The sequence below is a fragment of the Octopus bimaculoides genome, chromosome 2, assembly GCF_046866305.1.
Source record: "Octopus bimaculoides isolate indiv1 chromosome 2, ASM4686630v1, whole genome shotgun sequence".
Lineage (NCBI taxonomy): Eukaryota > Metazoa > Mollusca > Cephalopoda > Octopoda > Octopodidae > Octopus > Octopus bimaculoides.
Window position 1 is genome coordinate 100,492,451 of NC_142929.1, and position 25,994 is coordinate 100,518,444.

Consider the following 25,994-nt stretch of genomic DNA (forward strand, 5'->3'; position numbering starts at 1 on the left):
ACAGGCATTAGCCAACAGAAGTTTAAATTAATTACTAATCTCATCAATCACAGGAAGGGTGGGATCTGTACTTTTCCAGCCTCAGTTATTAAAAAAAAATCAAAGACACAAAATTCTTCATAACACATTTACAATTATTTTTATTATTTTAGATCTGACAAACAGTGATATTCGCATAAACCATTTACAGTTATCATTGCTAGCTTAATAAGTGTGGAATTCATCCTTTTTCCTAAACTTTCATTAGGAATTATGAGTCAAGTTGATGTTTTACTTCCTTCTTTATATTTGCCTTTTAACAAGTGAGATGTCCTTACTATTAATCACTAAATTGCAAGGTAGGACTAACATCCACTTTCAACTAGGATAGCAAGCAGATTGACTGCTTTGTAGTAAGCTTTCAACTCCACCTTGTGAGTAGCAGTCCAGCATCTTAATTCAACAGCTAAATTACATTAATAACAGAGAACAAGTAAAAAAGAGATCTTCTACATTGAGAATTCCCTTAAAATTAATTCTCTATTCTAAACATACCAGTTCATATGGCTCATATTTATTGGCAGTTTCAAAGACTGTAGTAAAAAGACACCTGTATGAGACAGTCTATCACAGATTTTAACTAACTTTTCTAAATATTTGATCTCAAGGCTTTTGAATCACCTAGCAGTATTATCAGAAATGTAATCATTCTAGCATACACTTGTTTTACGCAATCTTGTTTTCTCTGAAGAAAAACTAAATGAGCCAAGAGAGGATTTAAACCCCAAAACCTGATTATAAAGTAGCTACTGGAAAGATTCAATTACACTCTTATCATACCAATTGAGTCCTCAAAATAAGCAACTGAAGGAAGTTAATTTACATTATACACTACACAGTTAACTGTCATATATTATACAGCATACATAACCTCAACATAAATACAGCTAAGTAAAAGATAACATTGTTTACCTCATAATCTCAAATCAGAAGGTAGTTTTGTAGATTTAAACTTGTAAGTGATAACAATAATTTACTATATTACATGTATAGAGCAACATATACATCTGTATAATTGTCCAATTTCCTGGTTGCTAAACTAATATATTAATTTATCATGCTTTCTGTCACATTGATATTCAACAGCAAATTATGGACAACAAATATTTATGACACAAATTTTTTTAAATATCACACTTTTAAATAATATTTTGAACAAGAATTAGACCAATAACTTTATAGTTTTTAATAAGATCTGTGTGCATCCAAATTATTGTGAGGTTGAACATAACTTCAAACAATTTATGCTAAAAATAGATATTTTCTTTATGCACACCAAGCCATGAATATCTCTTTGAACATTTACTTCCCACATGGATAGATTAGACAAATAGATATATTACAGGTGACACTAAAGAAATTCAGCAGATTATGTTAAAGAGAAAATACAAATGCACATTTGTATCCACACTGAATGGAAACAGTTGTCAAGAATTGTAATCTAACAGACAGCAAGAATAAATTTTTCAATCATGATTATGTTACAGAATATGTAACAGTGTATTTGGGAAGAAAATAGTTGAAGTCATCTGAGATGATAATCAATAAACTGAAGGTGCCGACTCATCTAACAGACAATAGCTGGGCATAATACTGAAATTTAAATCATACATCAGCTTTGTGGCTTAATTTTAAAGAAATACAGTTAAAAGTAATCATATAACAAAAATAGATTCTGTTATAATAAAGTATATTCCAGCTCTGATGGATTTTCTTTCACTATACCAAAAAGAAAAAAATAAGTCTGATCTATAACTCAAGAAATAGAGAAATCTGCCTTGAGAAGGAAATTATTTTCAATCCAAACATAAAGTAAGCTTCAACATATTGCTATACATTTCTATTTTAGCATTCATAGGAGTACCCATGATAATGAAGGCACAGACTACCTAAAAAGAAATGCTATGTAACTTCAATCTCGACCGGCAACTGAGATGCCACTTCATCAAAGGCTGGAATGTAGTGAAAATGTCTTGCTAAATGAATAGCAGATAAAGATCATACAGTTGAAAATGACACAGACAGGGTTATGTTAAGGAAGTTGTAAAATTCACTTTACTCATACATGAAGTGTGTGTGTGTGTGTGTGTGTGTGTGTGTGTGTGTGTGTGTGTGTGTGTGTGTGTGTGTACATGCGTCTGTGTCTAAGCATGTATGTAATGACTTTAGTGTGTTCATCATCATCTTTATTTTGTTCTATTTTTAACAATGCGTTTTCATTATTTTATTTTGTCATTCTACTTCAAACTAATGCTTTGAAAATGAAAAATTATCAATACAGTACTTAAAAATCATGTTACACACTTGTATTTTTTCCAAGGTAAAAAGATAAATAAATACGTGCAAGGCAATCACAGCCTGTAGCTAAACGTAGCTGCAGAACAAGATGACATGGGAAACAATGGGGAGAATTTCTGATTTTAATTGTTAGACAAGGGTTGGAGTGTTTATTCTAGTCATTCATTGAAAAGAAATAGACAGAGGTAGTGAGAGAGAGAGAGTATTGTTGCATAGTAGTACCAAACAGCAAAATTTCCAGGAGGAGATACTTTACAAAGAGCAAAATTTCTACAATGGGAAGAGGGGATCATTTAAAAAATAGTCCTTTGTTTAAGCTAAACAAAAATATACTCGTTTTATATGACTTATTTGAGATGTACACACAAACACATTTAATAACTATCTAAAAAGTAAGATTTTATAATTAATTCAAATTGACATTTTGAAAATCATTCTGGTCACATTCTTAATAGTAACTATATTTAAAAAAATACATATGGGCTAACTGGTCATTGAAATTAGACATTGAATATACACACAAACATATATATATATATATATATATATATATATATATATATATATATATATATATATATATACATTTAAAGATGCACGTATATACATACGTGAGTTTATATGCACACACATAATTTATATATGAACATACACATATATATACATATAATACATATATAATTTATACTCATATATATATATATATATATATACACACACACGAAGCTGTGAAGAACAGAACACTTTACTAGAGACTACCACCATCACCACTATCCCAATCAACGTATGTCATTCATTTATCAGCTGTTTTCTCCTGTCTGCAACTAACATGCACCATATTTGCTGCTGCTGTTACTGCTCATATGTACTAGACACATGCATGAAATGTGAGAGACTGATGGTTCATTGTCAAGTTGGGGGCTCCAGTGATATTTGTCAGATTTCTTCCAAATGAAATTGCTGGAATCACACAGCACCATATATCCGATTAGTTTAATATTTTCTGTTGAGCCATAAACACAAATGTGTACTAAGACACTGCCGTATGGCAACACTCCGATCTATGGCAGCACACCTCATACCTCATGTGATATCACCAATAGAATATATACAGAGAATTGATTTACCATCCCTACAACCATGTATCTATTATACATACATTTTTAACTAACAGATATTACATCCATTTCAAAGAAATGATAGTGGGTTGGATGGTGTTGCAAATAGTTGTATTTCTCATTAGTAGAATGCTCTTTATGATGTTAACCACTCAACAATGAGGTAGAAATGGTATCTTTTTGACAGCTGGTTAGGCTAACTGAATGGAGCAAACAGAGGGAAAACGACACTAATGTGTATGCGTGTGTGCTCATAAACATGCACACAAACATTCTAAACATAATCTTCAATGTCGTTTCCATTAAATACACACACCACATACACAATATATGTAAAACCTTGTTGACAGGTTAAACATTAAGCTATATATATATATATATATATATATATATATATATATACATATATACACACACACACACGTGTGTATGTATTAGTCATACTAGCTTTTAAATATATAGTACTTTCAAACTAACACCTGAATCATGCTTTTGGGTGTTTTACAAACTTCAATTTTTTTTTAGTCAGTATTCATTGTTAATCTTATCCAAACTACAAATACAGCAAAGACTCACAAAGCTATGGACTCAGTTCAGAATAACTACAAATGAATGGCAGAAAGAGAGGGGAAGGAGGGAGGGAATGAAAGAGGAAGAGAGAGAAAATGAGTGAGTGTGAGTGTTATTTTAAACGTCTTTGTTTTACATGGAACATGTCATAGGAAAAAGAAAGTCATTGAAAGATTAACTTCAGATGCTACATATAGCACAACTCCAAAATGAAAATGGAAAAATTTCATGGGAGAGACTGAAAAGTCCCTTAGCTTTCTCATGGTTAAAAATACATTTGGTTGGTTAACACCAGCCACGTGCCAAGGTTCGTTAGCAGAGAAATGGATATGGGATTATATTAACAAAATTGAATTTATTAAAACAGGATGATGCAAAAGACTTTCAATTTACACACAAATACATTCTCTCTCCCTTCTTTCTCTCCCAACCCTTACAGTAAACTCTTTCATACAGTCTTTTTTGTGTATCTCACGCCATCTTTTCCACTTATACTCTCTCTCCATTTTGCATCCAGTCTCACACATTATCTTGCTCTCCACTCATACACACTCAGTTTGATGCTTTCACTCACTATATTTTGACACACAGCCTATACTTAATGCATGCACTTCCTTCTACTGATTTTCAAGTCTCATCACATACTAGCAGTTCCTGGACCAGGCAGACACTCTTTACGCCCTACTCTCCAAAATTTACACTCAAACTCATCCACTTAAGCAATTAGTCTGAGAAGTCTTTCTCTGTCACTCAGTCTGTGAAAGTGTTTGACACTAATCAAATCCTAACAGTATTTTGGATCATACACTGAAGAACATCTACCCTGCTCCTACTAAACAATCGCCTACCTTTCTTTTGAACAAACTAATCATTTCAATATACTTACATATACACATATTATCTATGCAGATATACAAAAATATACATCCAAGTATACATGTATACACAATACATAGATGTACATACGCATAGATACATCATCCATGCAAATACATGCATGGTTTTTGTGTCTGAGAGCAAGAGACAGAGAGAGTGCATGTGTGTGCATGAGAGAGTGTGTGTGTGTGTACATACACATACATACATGTAAATGCACACAATCGTGCACACAAGCTAAAACATTCTAAAAAGGAACAACAAAAAATCTCCAAAACAGCAGTTCTGCTGATGCAATGCAACCGGCATTTTTGGTGCTTCATTATTTACTGCTACTATTGTCATCATGGTGGGAGTTTATTGTAGATAGTAATGTGCTGCGATGCTCTACGCTGCCTATTAAAATACTTTACTGATTTGAGTTCATATTACATCAGTATCAACTTCCATTCTTTATACATTTGAAGAAAATGAAATAAACAATATATCAGGGTTGATTTCTTTGTCAAATTAATTGCTTCATCAAAACGAAATCTCTATTATTATCATCATTGTAGGTGTTACTTTATGGTTCTAGACTAAATATTATGCTGATTTTATTTGAAATGTTACTATCATTATTCTCATGATTATTATTTAATTATAAAATTATTATTAATGGCGATATTATTATTATAATTATTATTATTGGAAAAATCGGTGGGAAAATATACCTTGCAGTTTTTAGTTATTTCTCTTTAGGTTGTAAGTTCAAATTTCAGCAAGTTCAATTTTACCTTTCACTAACAATAACAAGTAGCTCTCAAGTTCTGGGGTTGGTTAAATCAATTACCACCCTTCAAAAGATTTGCAGCTTTGTGCCAATGTAAGAAACCATTGGCTTTGTGCCTAAATTAGAAACTATTATTATTATCAGGCAGCAGCTGGCAGATTCATAAGCATGCCGGGCAAAATGCTTAGCGGCATTTCGTCCGTCTTTACGTTGTATTCAAATTCCACCAAGGTCCACTTTGCCTTTCAGTCTTCTGGGATAGATAAATTAAGTACCAGTGAAACACTGGGGTCAATGTAATCGACTAGTCCCGTCCCCCAAAATTTCTGGCCTTGTGTCATTGGAGGAAAGGATTATTATTATTATTATTATTATTATTATTATTATTATTATGCGGCAGCTGGCAGAATCGTTAGCACACCAGACAAAATGATTAGCAGCATTTAGTCCATCTTTACATTCTGAGTTCAAATGCCACCGAGGTCGACTTTGCCTTTAATCCTTTCAGGTCAATTAAATGAGTACCAGTTGAACACTGGTGGCAATGTAATCAGCTAACCCCTTCCCCTCAAATTTCAGGCCTATAATAGAAAAGATGATTATTATTACCATTATTATTATAAGGTGGCAGCTGGCAGAATCGTTAGCACACTGGGCAAAATGATTAGCAATATTTCATCCAGCTTCATGTTCTGGGTTCAAACACCACTGAGGTCAACTTTGCCTTTCATACTTTTGGGTATATAAAACAAGAACCAATTGAGTACTGGGGGTGATGTAATCAATTTACCCACTTACCCAAAATTGCTGGCCTTGTGCCAAAAATTGATATTATTATTATTATTATTATTATTATTATTATTATTAAAGCTGTCAGTTGACTAAATGCTTTACAGTATTTATCTTTATTCTATATTCTGCATCTATTAGTGTCTCTTTACATTCTCTGTTCAAACCCTACTGGGGACAATTTTGGGGAGGGTGGAGTCAATAAAAAAAGTGCCACTTAAGTATTGAAGTTGATTTAATCGATTACATCTTCACTACCCAAATTTATGGCTTTTGTGCCTATGCAGAAATTGTCATTGTCATTATTATTATTATTATTATTATTATTATGATGATGATTATTATCATTATCATCATCATCATTAGGGTGGATGAGTGGCAGAAAGAGTTGTGTACCTCGTAAAAATACTTTGCAGTATTCAGTTACATTCCAAGTTCAAATCACACATGTAAGTCATACTGGGTCAATGCAATCGACTATCTGGGCCTAGCGCCAAAGTCAGGAATACTACTACTACTACTACTGCTGCTGCTACGGCTGCTGCTGCTACTACTACTACTACTACTACTACTACTACTACTACTACTACTACTACTACTTCCCCTTCCTCCTATTTACATCATTAGATTATTAAAATATGTCTGGAACAGAAATACCTATTCAAGATGCGCAAGCGACAAACATCGATGTCCCGTACCTCTTCATACATAGTTAAGAGTTAGGAATGAATGAATGAGAGAGAGAGCGAGAAAGAAAGAAGTAGAAAGGCAGATTGACAAGAGATAGCTTTGCTGTATTATAGAGAGAGAAAGTGAGGGAGAGAGAGAGAAATAGACATATATATCTTCATTCATATTTGTTCATTTCTAAATCTTATGCAGTGAAAGCTAGCTCCATCCCTCATACACTACTACTTTTCTTTGTCTTACATAAAGCTTGTTTGTACATACACGCATGCACTAACACAGACACACACACACTAGTTATTTACAACTACTATCGGTTCTGGTATTGCAAACATACACAACATACATTATTGATTGAACAACTAACAACAGTGAACAAAAAAACCTAGGCATTATTGTGTGTGTGTGTGTGTACGTAGAGACAAACACACATGTGTGTGTGTGTGTGTGTATAGTGACGAGAAATGGAAATGTACAAATAAATTTATGCTTTATAATATTATACAGATTCTGTTTCAGTTTGCAAATATGGAAAATGCTTTTGTTCGTGTAGAAACCAATATGCCAGCCAATGTGTGTGCGCGTGTATCTATGGATATATTATGTATGCACACGCACACATGCATACATACATACATACATATATTATATATATATATATATATATATATATATATATATATATATAAGCACACATACAAATAATGAAAGAAATCCCGGATGCAGAAGCTACAGAAGACAAGTCTAGCAAAGACAACAGCAGCAGCAGGCCTGGACTACATAATGTCGAAATTTCCAGTAAGAAGAATCCAGACGTGCCAATACCACAGCAGATTTTAGGCGTGTGTCTTCTAGAAGGCTTATGATATAGACCATTTCACCGTGTTTATGCCAAGGATGATAAAAGCAAGAGCTTGATGGGTTCCACCATGCACTTTTTAGTCCTTTTCATTATGTCATGTGTCCACTATATATATATATATATATACACACACACCACACACACACACACACACATGATATCGCATTGTTCCGTGTAGTAACATGTCTGTTGTCACAAAATATTGTCACTGGCATTAGCATCTCCCCTTTCTTTAAAATAAATTTGTTTTTACAACACCTCAAATAAAATAATTTCATCGTAAGATAAAGAGAAAGTGTTTTATTATTATATTATTTTTTATGTGTGTGCATATGTATGTTAGCACATTAAAGGATGAGTCAGGCTTGTAATCAGCAGCCTTATTACACAAACACTACGTGCTGAAGTTATATATATATATATATATATATATGTACATCAGATAAAAAGACTACCTACAACTTCAATCTGTTTCTACACACACACACAGAGGAGGAAGAGAGAGTAATATAATTACAGCGGACCAATAAGGGAGGGAGCAATTTTGTTGATTTCTTACTCAATGCATGATATATGTATGAGGGTGTGTGATTATATATATATATATATTTTTATATATATATATATATATATATATATATATATATATATATATAATACACAAACATCAGGTGCAGGTGTGGCTGTGGTTGAGAAGTTTGCCTCTCAATCACATTGTTTCAGGTCCAGTCTAATGGCACGGTACCTTTGGCTAGTGTCTTCTACTCTAACCCTGGGCCAAACCAAGTTTAGTGAATGGATTTAGTAGACAGCAACTGGGGGAAAAAGCTTGTTGTGTGTGTGTGTATGTATGTATGTATGTATGCATGCATGCATATGCATATCTGTGAGTGTATGTTTGTGTCTCCTTGTCTTGACATTACATAATAGCTGTAAATGAATGTCATACAAGAAGTGTCATTCATTTCCAATATTCTGTGAAAATATGTCTAGCCAGAGATAAAAATTACCTTAATTGGGAGCAGGTGAGTTGGTGACAGGAAGGGGATCAGTCCATAGAAAATTTACCTCAATAGAGTCTGTCCAACCTTTGCAAGTATGAAAAAGTGAACCTTAAAACACTAAAGATGATGATGATGATATATACACATGTATATATATATATCATCATTTTATGTCCACTTTCAAAGCCAGCATGGTAAACAGTTTGACAGGATCCAATGGGCTCTCATCCAATGTCTGTTTTGGGCTTACTTTCCTAACAACTTTACATAGGGTATTGGGTACATTTTTCATAGCACCAGCACTATAGAGGCTGTCTTGTTTTCAGCATAATTAATGTGTCCAGCATTGTTGCAGTTTGGATCAATTACTGAACAGAGTGTACAGGGTGCTTTTTGTGACATAAGCACTGGGGAGTCATCTTGCAGCTTGGATGGAAAATAACAGATTTATTGTAAGAGAATGGTAATGGAGAGAATAACCAAGGGAACAGTGTTGAAATGGAGTGCAGAGGAGAGAGGAAGGGAAGGGTAATGTTAGGGGCTAGTGTGAAGAAATGTGGGGAGAGAACAACAGGGAAATGGTAATGGAATGGGTTCAGTAGGAAAACCCAATGATGGATTGCATCAGATTACATGCCACCTTAGCATGGGTTGAACAGTTTGCAAGGGTCCGGGACAGTTCTTATTGGAGTTACACAGGTTTATTATTAAGAAACAAAAGAGACAAATGATACTGTTAGGGAAGAGGTTAAGAGAAGGGAAGCAAGGAGTAGCGTCAAGGGGTTAATAAATGAGAGTTAAGTTATAAGACAGTGGGAAAACTTATGCAGGAGGGGGCATAGCGCTGTCCCACACTATACGTATGGGTGGGTAAAGTGGTGCAGAGAAAAAATAGTTATGATGATGATGATGATGTGGAGGAGGAGTGTATATGGAAGATAACATGTCATGAGTCAAGGCAAGTAAAGGTTGCCAGCATACAACTACTCACCACTTAAGCAGCATCACACACACATATGTAGATGGATATATATATATATATATATAATACATATGTATATACATGTAGATACACATATGTATAAATATGTGTGTATATATATATATAATGCATATACATATGCATGAAAGTATGTGTGTGTGTATATATAGAATCATCATCATCAGCATTTAACATCTGTTTTCCATGCTTGCATAGGCTCAATGGTTTTACAGGATCCAGCAAGCCACAGGGGTGTGTCGAGCTCCAGTGTCAGGATGTTGGTAGGCAGTTGTTGACCCTATGTCTGGAGACTGGTTTATTTAGTGGCATCAATTCATTGCATTTGCTACTCCACATGGCAGAACAGAGTGTTGTTGCAGATTAGAGGAGGACTAACATTATAGTAGTGATAGCCTTTCCCTGAGAGCTACCAGATTTGATGGTGCTGAATTAAAATTTGTTCGACTGTAAGCAATGGATATGCATATACATAGCTATATATGTGAATTATATAAACACATCTATGTATAAATGTGTATGTATACACAGACATGACAGAAGTAAATAAAATCCCCATAAAACATCGCTTTATGTTTATTCTAACTTGTAAAGGTTTATATTTTATTATTAATTGACATTTTTATGTTTCAGGTTCTATATGTGACTGTTTAACCATGCCATAAACAAAAGGAACTGTCTGAATTTCAAAGAGGCTATATTGATGGTCATTCTGAAGGTGGATATAGTCAGCATAAAATTGCAGAAAACCTTGGGATCCCACTTTCTACAGTTAATAGAGTGATTGTGCAATCCACCAGAGAGGGGAAGGAGTCCACATCACCTCATCCAGATCAACTAGGGCCCTTCTCTTTGTTAAGAGAAGTGCAGCGGATAATTCTCGTTGTAAGTCTTCTGACATAGCAGAACATTTGATGTCAGTCCCAGAACAGCTTCAGGTATCTCCACAAACTTGGCTACTATGGCAGAGCAGCAAGAAGGAAGCCACATCTTCAACTAGCCAACATCAAGTGGAGATAAGATTGGGCCAGTGAGATGGTGGAGAGGCCACTAGTATTTTGGGACACTGTCATATTCTCTGATGAGTCCAGATTTGCTGTATTTCCTGACAGTGATCAGGTGTGGGTCTGGAGACTCTGTGATCAAGAATTTGATGTGAAAAAATTGCAGCCAACAACGAAACATGGCAGCTATTCTGTGATGGTCTGGGGAGCAATTTGGGGAAATGGCTGATCAGAGCTGATGGATGTGAGGGAAACATAAACTCATAAATATGTGTCCATATAGCAGAAAGGACTCCTTCCAGTCTTCTCCAGTGGTGAAAAGATTAAAGACTCTTTATTTATGGAAGGTAAGGCTCTTTGTCACATGGCTAAAATGACCCAAGATTTGTTGGATGAGAAGAACATTAAAAAGCTTCCATGGCCAAGCCAATCACCAGATATGAACCCTATTGAACACCTCTGGGACATAATGGACAGAACACTTCATAAAAAGAACAAGAAAGCATCTTCAAAGCCAGATCTCTTGAAATTACTGTATGAAACTTGGCAAGAAATTCCTCAAGAGAATATTCATCTGATCAGTAACATGCCTAATAGAATCCTTGCATTGAAAAATGCAAAGGGCATGTCTACTAAATATTAAATATTCACATTATAACAATTAATAAATTTGAATGTATAATTTCAGATTTAAATAAACTTTAATGCTTATAAGGGTGTCCATTTACTTCTGTCACATGTATATGTGTGTGCGTGTATATTCATATACAAATGTATAGGCATGTGCTATACATGATTATTATCAACGAGGAATTGAAAGACACAACAAAGAAAAATATGTGAATTCTATGCATCTTTAACTTTGTAATTCCTTAATTTCTAATTCAAATTTCTAATCCTACATTATGAAGAAATGATTATCTCCCTTGTAATAGCTACCACCACTAGGGAAACCATATATACTTGAAAAATTCCAGCTGTGATTTCACAAGAATCTATTTTAAACTGTTAATGACAGTTAAAGCACATGTGTTAATGAATAAATGTCTGTTTTACTTTGTAAACGAAGGAGCACTAAGAAACAACAGCTTGGATCAATTGTCTACACCTCAAAGACCATATCGAAAAATGGTTTGCAGAGTTGTTTGTAGCACATGAAATTACTGGTTGCCATAAGACATTTTCACAAGGTAGAATTCCCTTGAAGACAGTTATTCTTAAACAACTAACATTCTATGAAGAAAAGAAAAAAATAAGAAACACATTCCATGGATTTCTTTCAGATTGTAATTGTTTTCATCTTTAATGAAGCATCTCACTTTGTAAAATAACGTCACAAGTTAAATAATGCTGACAACTTCTAAAAAGAATGAAACAGTGCTAATGTGATTACTACTGACTAAAAATTTTAAGAACTTTGTTATAAAGCTGGGAACATTGGGGGAAATAGATTTTCTCAAGTGATCTGAGGATTCCTAGAGGTAATAAATAGCTTTTTTTACTTTGGTGACCTAATTAGTAGTAGAGATATTCTGAAAGTATAGTTGCTAGAATAGGAACCAGCTGGATAAAGTTCACAGAGATATTACCTCTGCTGGTAACGAAAAGCCTTTATGTCAAAGTGAAAGGTAAACTGTATGATGCTTATGTACAAATACCAATGCTTACAGGAAAGTGAAACATGGCCCATGAATGCAGACAGCTTGAACAGACGAGAAAGTAATGAAGCAAGTATGCTCTGTTGGATGTACAATATCAGTGTGCATGTATGACAAAGTGCAAACATGAGAGAAAAATTGGGCATAAACAACATCTAAGAAAACAGTGCTGGTATGGTCATGTGAAGAAGTGGAAGAGAGAAACTGCATAAAGAAGTGTTAATTGCAGATGAAACCTATAGAACTGGGAGACCCAGAAAGACATTGGATAAATAATGAGGATAACCTCATAATGTTGAGCCTTACAAAAGTGATGAACAAAGACCAAGATGATTAGTGATTCGCTATGATCAAGAAGACATGTACATCTTGCAAAAATGATGTCCTAAAAGTATATCCTGTCTACACTACTACACCCACTCTGTCTCTGTCAAACCTTCCTCACAACTCCTCTCTTTAATATCCAGTCCACTATCACTCTAACTACAACACTAGTAACTCAGCTGCTGTAATTACATGAGAGCATTAATGCACATATCTCATCCCCTTTGAGTTATCTGTCATCTCTCTTTGGAACCACTTCACTTCGTCACTCAGTCTGTATTTTCTGCTAAAGAAACCTTCTCCAAGCTATATCAAATGACTGCCATACCTCATCCTTAACACCCTCTCATATCTGCTATCATTTTGAACACCTTCTGATATCAGCCAACGATACCCTTTTCTACCACCTTTGTTCTTCATTCACTATATCCACTCCTACATACCTCTGACCTAATCTTCCCACTGTGCATCCCTCTCTCTCCCCAACTCTTCATACAATCTCCCCATCAGTCTATGGATTTATTATACAGCAACTCTCCATCATTTCCTCCCTTTTTGTACTACCACTTATCACCTCTTCCATCCTGACACACATTTTCTTCACCTTCTCTCACAAACTGATATTCATATTAACCCTCCTTTCACTGTACTCACTGTACATTGACCCACCATTCACTGTACTCACTTTTATCCCCATCTCCAACCATCTATCATTCTCCTTTCACATTCCCACCTTTCCCAATCCTCTATCCCTATTCTCACATATTAATTTTCTTGTACATTGAGACATCATGTTCATCAGTCCAACCCATGTCACCATGGAAGATAAAAATATGATGATGATGATGATATACATGTGTGTGTGTGTGTATATACAGATATATATATTTATACACACACGCACTTATTTACATATAAATATATCATCATAATTAAAAGTCCAAGTTGTATGCTGGCATAGGTTGGATGGTTTGACAAGATCCAGTAGATCCAAAGACAGCATCATGCTCCATTGTCTATATTGGCATAGATTCAATGGCTGGATGCTTTCCTTCATGCAAATCACTTTACAACATGTCCTTGGCGCATTTTTCATGCTAACATTGAAGTCACTGCACAGCGTGCAAGACTACAAATCCCAAGAGAGGCAACTCTCTGCTAGGAAATGAGGGATTACTATAAGAGGGAACGGGCCAGAGCAGAACATTTCTTGCAATAGAGGAACTGCATGGATATTCACACTTTAGAAGGGGTGGGTGTGAATCAGGAAAGAGTTGAGAAAATTTTTTTTAAATAGGTGATGAGGTATCTGGGTAGACCTTCAAGGTATAAGGTGAGTAGAAGTGAGTGGTGATAAACTATGAGTGTGGGCAGTTAAAGGTTGTAAGATTATATGTGAGGGTGAGAGATGGGAATCAGTAAGGGGATGTGAATATAACGAAAAAGAAGTGTTGGGGAATGGATGTAGTAAATGGTGGATAAGCTCCAATGGATGCAGAGGAGGTGGGGTGAAGAGCAGTAATGTTGATACAGTAGACAGGAGAAGATGAGTGAAAGAGAGAGATGACATGTGGTTGGGTAGGATGCCAGAGTGGTGGGGAAGAGAGGCAGGTACAGTGTGAGGAGAGTGAGAGACGTATGGTGGTGGAAAGGAGATGATATGGTGGCTCAGAGGATAATAAATATAAAATGTGGGTGGAGAGGACAGTACAAGGATGAAGAATGGATATCTAGTGAAATGGTTCTGGATAGTGAGAAAGGCTACAGAGGTGATGGGTGATGGTGTCTGGGAGAGGAAATTGGGCAAGAGGCCCAGCTGTGCATAAATATGACCATACAGTATTTCCAGGACTTAGTCTTGCCAATTGGGCAGGTTTCCTAGAGAAGTACACATCGCCAGTCACCCCAGTCTTTTGTCATCTCCAGGAGACTCAAGATCCTGAGATCAGTCTTCACCATTTCATCCTATGTTTTCCAGGATCTCTGTCTTCCATAAGTTCCATCCACCTTTAGTGATGATTAACACTTCTTTATACAATGGTTCTTATCCGTAAACATCACCATACCAGCGGTCTTCTTTCTTGCACTCTATATCTCACTCTTCTTATGCTCAAAGATTTTCTCAACATATCTGCACTTTGTTATTCATGCACACTGACTTAACAGGTTCATCAGAACATGCTAGTTTCATTACTTTCTAATCCTTGCATTCATGGTCCATGTTCACTACCATGTAACTGCTGTTTGTACACAAGCATCATACAATTCTCAGAAAAAACACTTTCTGTTACCAATAAAGGTAATAGCTCTCTGCACTTTTTCCAGTATTTTCTTATTCTAGCAACTATACTTTCGGAACAACTTCCTTCACTGCTAATTAGGTCACCTAAGTAACAGAAGGTATCTACTACTTTTAGGGATCCATCTGAGCATTTGAAAAAATTTGTTACACGTGTACTCTTCTGAGTGGTTATTGCTTCTGTGCATCTGTCACATACAAAGTCTGTTTTCTCTATTAACCGGGCTAGTGACACCATTGCACCACTTATGTGTCCACAATTTGCATTGGATACACCACAGGGAATTTTTACCTACCCCTTTTCTACATATGAAGCAAAGCCATTTCCCTGATGTAAGCAAGATCCTGTTTGCTTTCCTACTTACTAAAACTTTGGTCTTTGCTAAGTTAACTTTGAGGGCTTCTGATTCCAGGTTTTGCTTCCAAACCTGGAATTTTTTCTAGGACAGATTCAGTTATAAAAATGTGGCCATCAAGCTAGAGCAATTCTCTTGGACAACCAGGCTTAAACTCCTATATTTATGGCTTGGAGGACTATAATGAATAAGAGGAGCTCTGATGAACTAGCTGCACATTAAATCTGCTACTTTACTTGTTAACTCCTACCTTACTGATAATACCTCTGTACATGGCTTGCATGGCTCACACAAGCCATTTGTCAACTTCTAAATTAGTGACCAGTAGATCATAAAGCAAGTGATGATGCCAAAGGCTTTCTCCAGGTAGATGAATGCTAAGCACAGTAGCTTACTTTTAGTCAAGTACTTCACCAGCAGTTGCCTCGCCAGGAAGAGGGCATCTGTAGCAACTTTCCCGGACAAAAAACTGAACTGCACTTCCTCTAGTCTTTATCTAAATAATCTATCCCTCCTTCAGTAACTTGTACAACCTGGTCCAGTAATTATCAGATACCTCTGATATTATCTCTCACTAAGACATCTTTACATTTGTAACAATTGATTATATTGCTACAACACCAGTCATTGGGTATGACACCTGCCTGTACAACTGATTGACTATGCAGGAAGCTAGGCTGTACAATAAGGATTTTGCCATGGTCCAGGAGATTTTCCTGCCTTCATAATTGGTCTATGTATACATACAAATATATAAATACATACACATATATACATAATCATATGCACATACATAAACACACACACACACACACACACACACACACACACATAGAAAGATATATGGTGCTTGGACAGGCATGGCTGTATAATGAAAAAGTTCACTTTCCAGATATATGGCTTCACCTTCATTCCAACTGCACGGCACCTTGGGCAAATGTCTTCTATAATAACCACTGGCTCACCCAAACCTCTGAAGTCGATTTATTGATAAGGAATTTTCAAGAAGCCTGCTGTATTTGTGCATATGTGTGTGTGTGTGTGTGTGTGTGTGTGTGTGTGTGTGTGTGTGTGTGTGTGTGTATGCGCGCACGCACACACACAAACACATATGTATAAATGAATGTGTGCTCGGTTGCTTGTGTTTCCTTGCCTTAACAGTAAGCAATAGTTGTATATGAGTATTATTGTCAAGCAGTATCCTTTATTTCCAATCTTCTTTGAAAACATGTCTGGCCTTGAGGAAATATTACCTTACTTGGAAACAGATGAGGGTTAATGACAGAAAGGGCATCCTGCCTTAGAAAAATCTGCCTCATGCAAGTTTGGAAAATCCTCCTCTTCATTGTTTATTGTCTATTTTTCTATGGTTGCATAGCTCTGAATGGAGTTCAATGAAGTTGGTGTCCTTCCAGTCACCAACCCTCACCTGTTTCCAAGATAATATTTCCCCATGGCCAGATGTTTCTCACAAGTGACTGAAAACAAACGACACCATTTGTATAAGGATGATCCATGTTTACAGCATCACATGATACCAAGACAAGTGGAGACACACACACACATAGATGTTTGTGTATAAATACATAGACACACATACATTATCATCATCCTCATCATTTAATGCCCACTTTTGCATATTTGCAGGAGTCACATAGCATGTTGAGGCAGATTTTCTATGGTCAACCTTCTCAACCACACACACACACACACAAATACACACAATGGGCTTTTATTAGTTTCCATCTTCCAAATCCACTCACAAGGCTTTTGTTGGCCCATTGTTACAGTGGAAGATATGTGCCCAAGGTGTTGTATTGTGGAACTCAACCCAGAACCATATGCTTGGGAAGCAAGCTTCTTAACCACACAGCCAATAATGATGATATAGGATCAGGCATGGCTGTGTGATTTCAGAAGTTCACTTCCCAACCACTTGGTTTCATACTAAGTCACACTGAATGACATTTGGGGCTTGTGTCTGTAACTACAAACCTGATCCACAGAAGAAGACCCTTGTAAGTGGATCTGGTTTAAGAAAACCAAAACATCCCTGCATATATGTGTGTACGTACATGCACATGAAACATGTGCAGCCATGACAAAACATTTACTTTGCATGGAAACAGATAAATGTTTGTGACAGAAAGTGCAACCTACCTTAACAAATTTATGCTGAAAAATGCCAAGTATGGAAAAGTAGAATGTAAAATGGACATATGTATGTGTGCATATATATATATATACACATATCCATATAAAAAGATATGTGTAGATATATATATATATAATGCACAGATGTATTGTATATGTATATTTATATGCGTGTGTATGTATATAATATACACACACACACATACATACATATCCATATAAACAAATAAATAAGTGTAGATATCTATATAAATATACATATAATGCAGATATATGTATACATTGTATATTTATATATGTGTGTGTATGATATATATATATATATATATATATATATATATATATATATATATATATATCACTGTATTGACCAGACTATCAGACATCATTATACATCACTGGTCACAATGCACTTCCCTTTCTTTCATGACTGCACCATTCTTTTATATCTTGGTCCAAATCGTTAAACTAAATTAGTTTCCCATTATCATAGTGGCCTTTTCCAATCTCTTAGATGCCACTTGGCAAGTGTACACGTTCACATATTGCCAGTGAACCTTGTGACATGTCTGGTTCAGCAGAACTTATGCTTTAAGTATTTTGTGATCACAGCATTCATTCCACTCTGTCCTCAACTTTTTTCATTTCACATATGTTCTCATAAACATATTCCTAGTATAGATCTTTCCATAGCCCTTTGCTTTGTAGCCAATCAATGTTCTTCCTTCCTTGTAGGAGTCCACATATAAGAACATAGATCAGATGATGCTATTAAATAGTCTGGCACATATGGTCTTGTCTAATGCCTTTCACCCTGTCCTTATTCTCTGCAAGATTTCAGCATCCATTTTTTGGAACATATTCATTGTGTACCCTAAGTAGACATATTCCTTTACCTTCTCAATTTCATTGCTTCCTGCCTCTATTTGGCCTTGAGCTATATTTTCAGACCATGTACATTATGTTTTCATGCAATTCATTTTAAGGCCTATTCTGGTCAGGGAAAATGTAAAGAGCCCTCAAGATGATGAAAGCAAAGTTCCAGGAAAAGGCAGCATAACAGCAGAGATGTTAAGGTGCAGTGTTGAAGAGCTATGAGAAAAGTCTTATTCTATGCTTCAATCGCTATCTGAAGGAGGGTAAAATGCCCTCTCTGTGAAAAGAGTCAAATACCATCTTGCTTCATAAGAAGATTTAAGAAATTATTGGCCTATATGCCTCTTGTCTCACCTCTACAAGCTGTTTACAAAACTCTACGTCACTAGACTATTGAAACATCACGGGTTACATATTCACTCTAACACGGAGAAGTACAGGCCACCGCTGTGCATCGCTTTTGTTGACTATGAAAAGGTCTTCGATAGCATCGAAGGTATAATACACAAAATTGCTCAGGGATGCAAATTGTACATGCTCCACTGATATAATTCTGCTATCATCACCAGTAAGAGTTCCAACTGGAAAGGACATCAGAGAAGGAGACACCATCTCACCAAAGCTCTTCACCAAATGTCTAGAAATAGTCATCAGAGACACTGACAGGTCAGGCGGCATGCACATCAATGGTGAGTTACACACACAGCTCTAATTGATATCATACTTATTGCTGAAAACATAAATCAACTACAGACCATGCTGACAGAGCTGGACACCCATAGCTCAGCAGTAGGTTTTAAAATGAATTGACATATATATATATATATATATATATATATATATATATATATATATATATATATACATATATATATATATATATATAAATATATATATATTCTGTGGCACTGGAACTAGTGATGAGTGCTTCATATATGGCATGGTTAAAAGCCTCAAGTGGCCCCTATAATGGAAGGAGAACAGGGAAATGAGTGAGCAATGATTCTAGGTGGAAGGATGATGAGTGGTGAGAGGAAAAACCATGGTAGGGAACAGAAGAGAAGGAAGGAATTAGTGACATGATTGAGAAAAAAAGAAGGATAAAGTTGAAAAGGTGATAGGGTGGATTGTGCAAGGGAAGGTTGAGGTGGGGCTGTCCAATGTTATAAAGGACTAAGTATAGATAGGTGTTATGGGAAAGGAAACAGGAAGGGAGCAACAGACTAGGCTGAAGTAAAAATTTGAGAGAGCAATTGCAAGAGAGATAGAGTTGATAGCTGCAGGAAAAGGGGACAGGGATGGAGCAACAGACTAGGGTGGATAGGAATCCTGTGAGAGTCATTGAAGGAAAGAGGTGGGGAGAGTTGTAGGTGTAGTCTAGAAAGGGAAAGATCGGAAAGGTTGTTAAGTCAAAGAAAATGTGTGTGAATATATGTATATATTTACAAACACACACACACTCATATGCATACATGTTTATTTGTATAGAGGGATATGTGTGCGTGTATATATAATCATCATCATCATCATCATCGTCGTTTAACGTCCGCTTTCCATGCTAGCATGGGTTGGATGGAAAGTGGACATTAAACGACGACGATGATGATGATGATTATATATACACGCACACATATCCCTCTATACAAATAAACATGTATGCATATGAGTGTGTGTGTGTGTGTGTGTGTAAATATATACATATATATATATACACATACACATGGATATACATAAATATATAAATGCATATATATCTATATATATATATATATGTATAGCAGGTGTAGGCATCGATGTAAGATTAATAGTAAGCCTGCTTCTCAATCACATGGCCTGGGTTCAGTCCTACTACATGGCACCTTTGTTTGTATCTTGTATGCAAACCTAAGGGAAATATTAACTTGTTTGCTTAGAGGAATAGGGTGGTGAGATGCAGGGTATGCAGATATAGAAAACTTACCTCAACAAAATCTATGTGACTAATGCATAGAAAAGTGGAAGTAAACGAAAGGTGTGTGTATATATATGTGTGTGTGTGTGTGTGTGCATATACACATCATTATATAAAAACTACATATATATAGTTATACACTGAACTTCACAAGGTGCAGCTTAAATCATCTAATTAACGTATTTGCTACAAGTGCTATACAACTAATTTGAAATTGATTAGATTTATAACCAATGTACGTGAAATAAAGAGAGGAAAGAATCAATCTCAAATACATCCACTTAAAAATACGCATTTATATTCACGTGTATGTCTATGTATGTACGTGTGTGTGTGTCAGTATATATATATATATATATATACACACACACACACACATAGGTTCGAGTGTGATTGTGTGGTTAAAAATATTTCTTAATTACATAGTTTCGAGTACAGCCTCACTGGTTGGCACTTTGTGCAAATGTCTTCTTGCCACAGGACGAATAAATTTGGTAGACTGAAAGAATATATATATATTGCTATGAGTGTATGTGTGCATACATGCGTGTGTTACAGCCGCTTTGTCTTGGCATCACGTGATAGTTGTAAACGAGCATCACCGTCATGCAAGCAGTGTCCTTCGTTTCCAATCTTCCATGGAAACATGATAGGCAGGTGGGGAGATTACCTTACTTGGAAACAAGTGAGTGTTGGCGGAAAAAGGGGCACCCAGTGGTAGAAAATCTGCCTCAAAAAATCCCGTTTGACCCATGCGAACATGGGGGGAAAGTGGACGTAAAACGACAGCTACGACGATGACGATACATATATGCAAGTATCTATATGAATTTGATGAACGAAAATAAACTCAGGCGCAACTGGCTGAAGCTAAGGTGAATTTTAACGAAAGAATCTGTTCTATAAAATGACACTGAATGCAATAATTAATGAAAAAGAAAGGGGGAGAAAAAAGTAGTGTTGGATGTAGAAAAAGTGGTGACAAAGGGAGAAGGAAAAAAAAGCAAGCTCAGTAATGAAGATTTCAGCTTGACTACATTGACAGTTGCAGTCTAAACGTCAAAACAGTAAAGGTATATATATATATATATATATATATATATATATATATACATATATATATATATATATATATATATATATACATATATATATATACATATATATATATACATATATATATATATATATACATATATATATATACATATATATATATACATATATATATATACATATATATATATACATATATATATATATATATATATATATATATACATATATATATATATATACATATATATACATATATATATATATACATATATATATTATACATATATATATATATACATATATATATATATATACATATATATATATATATACATATATATATATATATATATACATATATATATATATATATACATATATATATATATATATACATATATATATATATATATACATATATATATATATATATATATATACATATATATATATATATATATATACATATATATATATATATATATATATATATATATACATATATATATATATATATATATATCTATCTATATATATATATATATATATATATCTATATATATATATATATATATATCTATATATATATATATATATATATCTATATATATATATATATATATATCTATATATATATATATATATATATATATATATATATATATATATATATATCTATATATATATATATATATATGATAATACAGTCCTATGTACATGAGTGTGTATGTATAATGAGATAATCCGTCCTCGTTCTGATCGTCCACACTGTGCCTAGTAATAAACTTAACGCACTCTCCCAAATCGTATGCATTATGAGTGTATATGTATTTGCTCGAGGATAATGAATCACCGTCGCCCCAACTCTGAGTAGCAACAGAATGAATCATCGCATTCAAACGTATAAACTGTACATGTATTCACTATTCTCCTGTTTTCTCTCTCTCTCTTTATATATATATATATATATATATATATATATATATATATATATATATATACACACACACATACATACATGTGTGTGTGCGTAATGAATAGATGTATGTATATTATGTGTGTGTGTTGAGGTATATAGAACTGTGAGAAAATGTACTCAATAGAAATGTATGCATATGAGACTCACACAAATGTGGCGTCACAAAAGCCGGAGTACCATTTTGGCGATGAAATTATTCTCAGAAGAGAAATAATAGAACCATTCTTTCTTTTATTAACAGCTAATGTGGCCAAACACATACATACATTATACACACGCACACAATACACACACCTCAGTCAAACTGCTCTATTCGAGGAGAAACCGGACATAAAATGTCAATGAATCATATCTTAAGCTACATGATTCCAATTTTTCTCTTTTTGTGAATGTGTGAGAGAATATGAGTGATCGGAAATGTTCAGTGAACAGAATTCAAATGCGACTCACTTCTTCGACAAGATATTTTCTCACTCAATTAATTAAATGTTTGTGTTTGAGAGAGAGAGACACAGAGAGAGAGAGAGACACTGAGAGAGAGAGAGAGAGATTATATATTAACGTTATTGTTTTATATTATAATCATTATAATGAAAAATTCGGAAAATCCAGAATGTATCTCATTTAATAGTGGGGGGGGGAAGGAGAATATGTTTAGTTTTTGTGAGTGTTTAATTTTATTGCAAAGGAGGAAGTGAAGAAACAGGAGTTTCTGATATACAGAAAATATAGCTGAGATGTAATAGATATTGTCACGTACATTAAGAATAGATGCTTTTAAATTTAATATAGAAAAAGTTACAAACATAGATCGTTGCTATTTCACACACACATACATATGTGCGTGTGTGTATGTGTATGTATGATTATCGTGTTAGTGCGACATGAGCCGATGAAATATCTTAAAAGGGAAAGAAAGAATATGCAGACGAAAATCTTAAGTTGACTCTTTAGCCTAGTCTTATGTATGTCAGTAATGTCTGCAAATATTCACGGTAAACATTTTCACGCAGAAAACCGAATTCACAAATATATATATATAATTCATTTAGCATCGCCGATTGCTGAATTCCTATTTTCATTCCGATCAACTCCTAAAAATCAACTGTAAATGACCAAGTGCGAAAATAATAAACAGTCAACAATCTTAAAAAGAAAGTAAAATGAGTTTATATATATATATATATATATATATATATATATATATATATATATATATATATATATATAATATATATATATATATATATAATATGAGACACCTGGACTTCATGCCAAACGAAGACTGCTGTAACATAATTTGCAGTGTAAAACTGCTGTAACATAAATTGTATTCTGAACAACAACAACGAGGGAGGAGGGGAAATTTTTTTCAACGTCTCTCTAACCTACCTTCCGATAGTTCAAGATCCAATTCAGCAAGTTTTTCTTGAACATCTTCAGGAAGAGATGTTATGTCCACATCAATGTCTGCCATGGCTAGAGATATATTGCAGTTAATTCTTATTAATTTGTTTCTTTTCTTCTCTCTTTCTTTAAAACGTCCCTCTGTCTTTTAGTCTATCGCGTAGCCATCAATAGTCGCCATTTTGCTGTTTCCCCATCACTACACTCAAGTCTCGCGAGAACTGGCGTGGTCACAGACCAGATGCTCTCGGTGCTACTAGCCAGCCTTCACCATTTTTTCCACAACTCAAAATATAAAAATGTTTTTTTTTTTCTTACAACGAGAAAAAGGCTTTGATTTTATCTGTTCTGGAGCTTTTCGTTTTTCAGTTTTATTTTCTATGTTATTACATAAGCTTTTCTAGCAAAAATTCTTCATATATTTCATTTCTACCCCTCCCCTCATCTTTGGAAAGAATTTGTTGTAAGCGACTACCAATTATTCTATATCTACTCGTGCTCTGGAAATGTCATGGCAAACGGAAAAGTGGAGAGGGAGAGACATATTGAGAAAGCTGAGTTGTGAGAGGGAAGGGGAAGAGATGGTAAAGGAGAGAGGAGGATAAACAGACAGACAGACAGAAGGAGAGTGGGGAAGGTAGTGTTAAGAATTATAATTCAGAAACAAGACTAAATTATAAAATGCGGTGGGGATACATACATTTATGCATATGTATCAATGTGCTTGGGTGTCTGCATGTATGTATATATATATGCTCTCTGACAGAGACACACACATATAAGAGCACACACACAGGTCATTATTCTAATCATCTTTACTGACAAAACTCTTAGTATTTTAACTCCATGGAATAAGGTCGCAATATTTCAATTGCTAGGTCAAAAACAATCTTGAACAGTTTTTTTTTTTCCCCTTACACAACCCATACGCATTCTTTTCTTAACATATATTAGGTTATAACTAATCTCTATTTTTTTTATTTATTTATTTGTTTTGCCTTGCTTATTTTATTTCTTTTATTTATCATTTGAGACTTTTACCCTTAAATATTGCTTTAACAGACGCTCACGTTTTGGGGAAATTCTATCACTACTAATTCTGCCGGATTGCTTTGCTGTGGCTAGTTTATTCTACTCATGAACTAGATGGTTTGGGACAGCTACTATTTTATGCCACTATCACCAAATTAGATTATCTTTCTTAATCCAAAATATGGACTAGGCAAAGATAATTATGATTTCTTACACAGGCCAAAGGAAAATTGTGATGTTCATGCTTTTCCTAAGGGCATGATTAACATAACTGAAATGAATTGACTAAAACTGAGAATCTAAACCAGCCTGCAAAATCAAATAATAATAATGAAAAGAAATATATAAGGAATAGCTATTTATTCTATTTGTTCTTATGTTTCCCTTTTTAGTTTTTTTTTTTTTTGCCTATTTTAATTTTGCAGTGAATCATAAAAACAAAATCCATAACAAACACCACCACTACCACCACAACTATCTTCATCATTATCATTGACAACTGCAATATTATCAGCAGTTCAATCTTTACACTTAATCATTTGGTTTCTATCTGCTTGTATTCTATTAAATAGATTTCAGGTTGATGATAACAGCAAAATATATAAATAGTTGCTCCTGCTAGTCAAATGTAAATATCCAATTCACACACACACACACACACATACACGTGTGTGCATGTATATATATATATATATATATATATATATATATTGGTTGGTGTTAGAAGAGGTATCCAGCTGTAAAAACCAAGCCAAAACAGACAGTGGAGTTTGGTGCTGTCCTCTGGCTTGCCAGTTCCTATCAAACTGTCCAACCCATACCAGCATGGAAGACAGGCGTTAGATAATGGTGATGATGGATATAATCTAAACTTGTATTA

The 25,994-nt window shown here is 34.6% G+C and overlaps 1 protein-coding gene across 50 annotated transcripts in view; it reads right to left on the minus strand.

Annotated features, from left to right (window-relative positions):
* The window catches only part of LOC106868181 (disco-interacting protein 2 homolog C), a 264,069-nt gene extending 239,775 nt beyond the window's left edge, over positions 1 to 24,294 (minus strand). For all 50 annotated transcript variants that reach the window (XM_089347270.1, XM_089347285.1, XM_089347284.1 and 47 more), the window contains exon 1: positions 24,068 to 24,294. In XM_089347270.1, the coding sequence (XP_089203396.1) occupies positions 24,068 to 24,152 (85 nt within the window). In that variant the 5' untranslated portion in view covers positions 24,153 to 24,294. The remainder of the gene's footprint in view (positions 1 to 24,067) is intronic.
* Between the last annotated feature and the right edge of the window lie 1,700 nt (positions 24,295 to 25,994).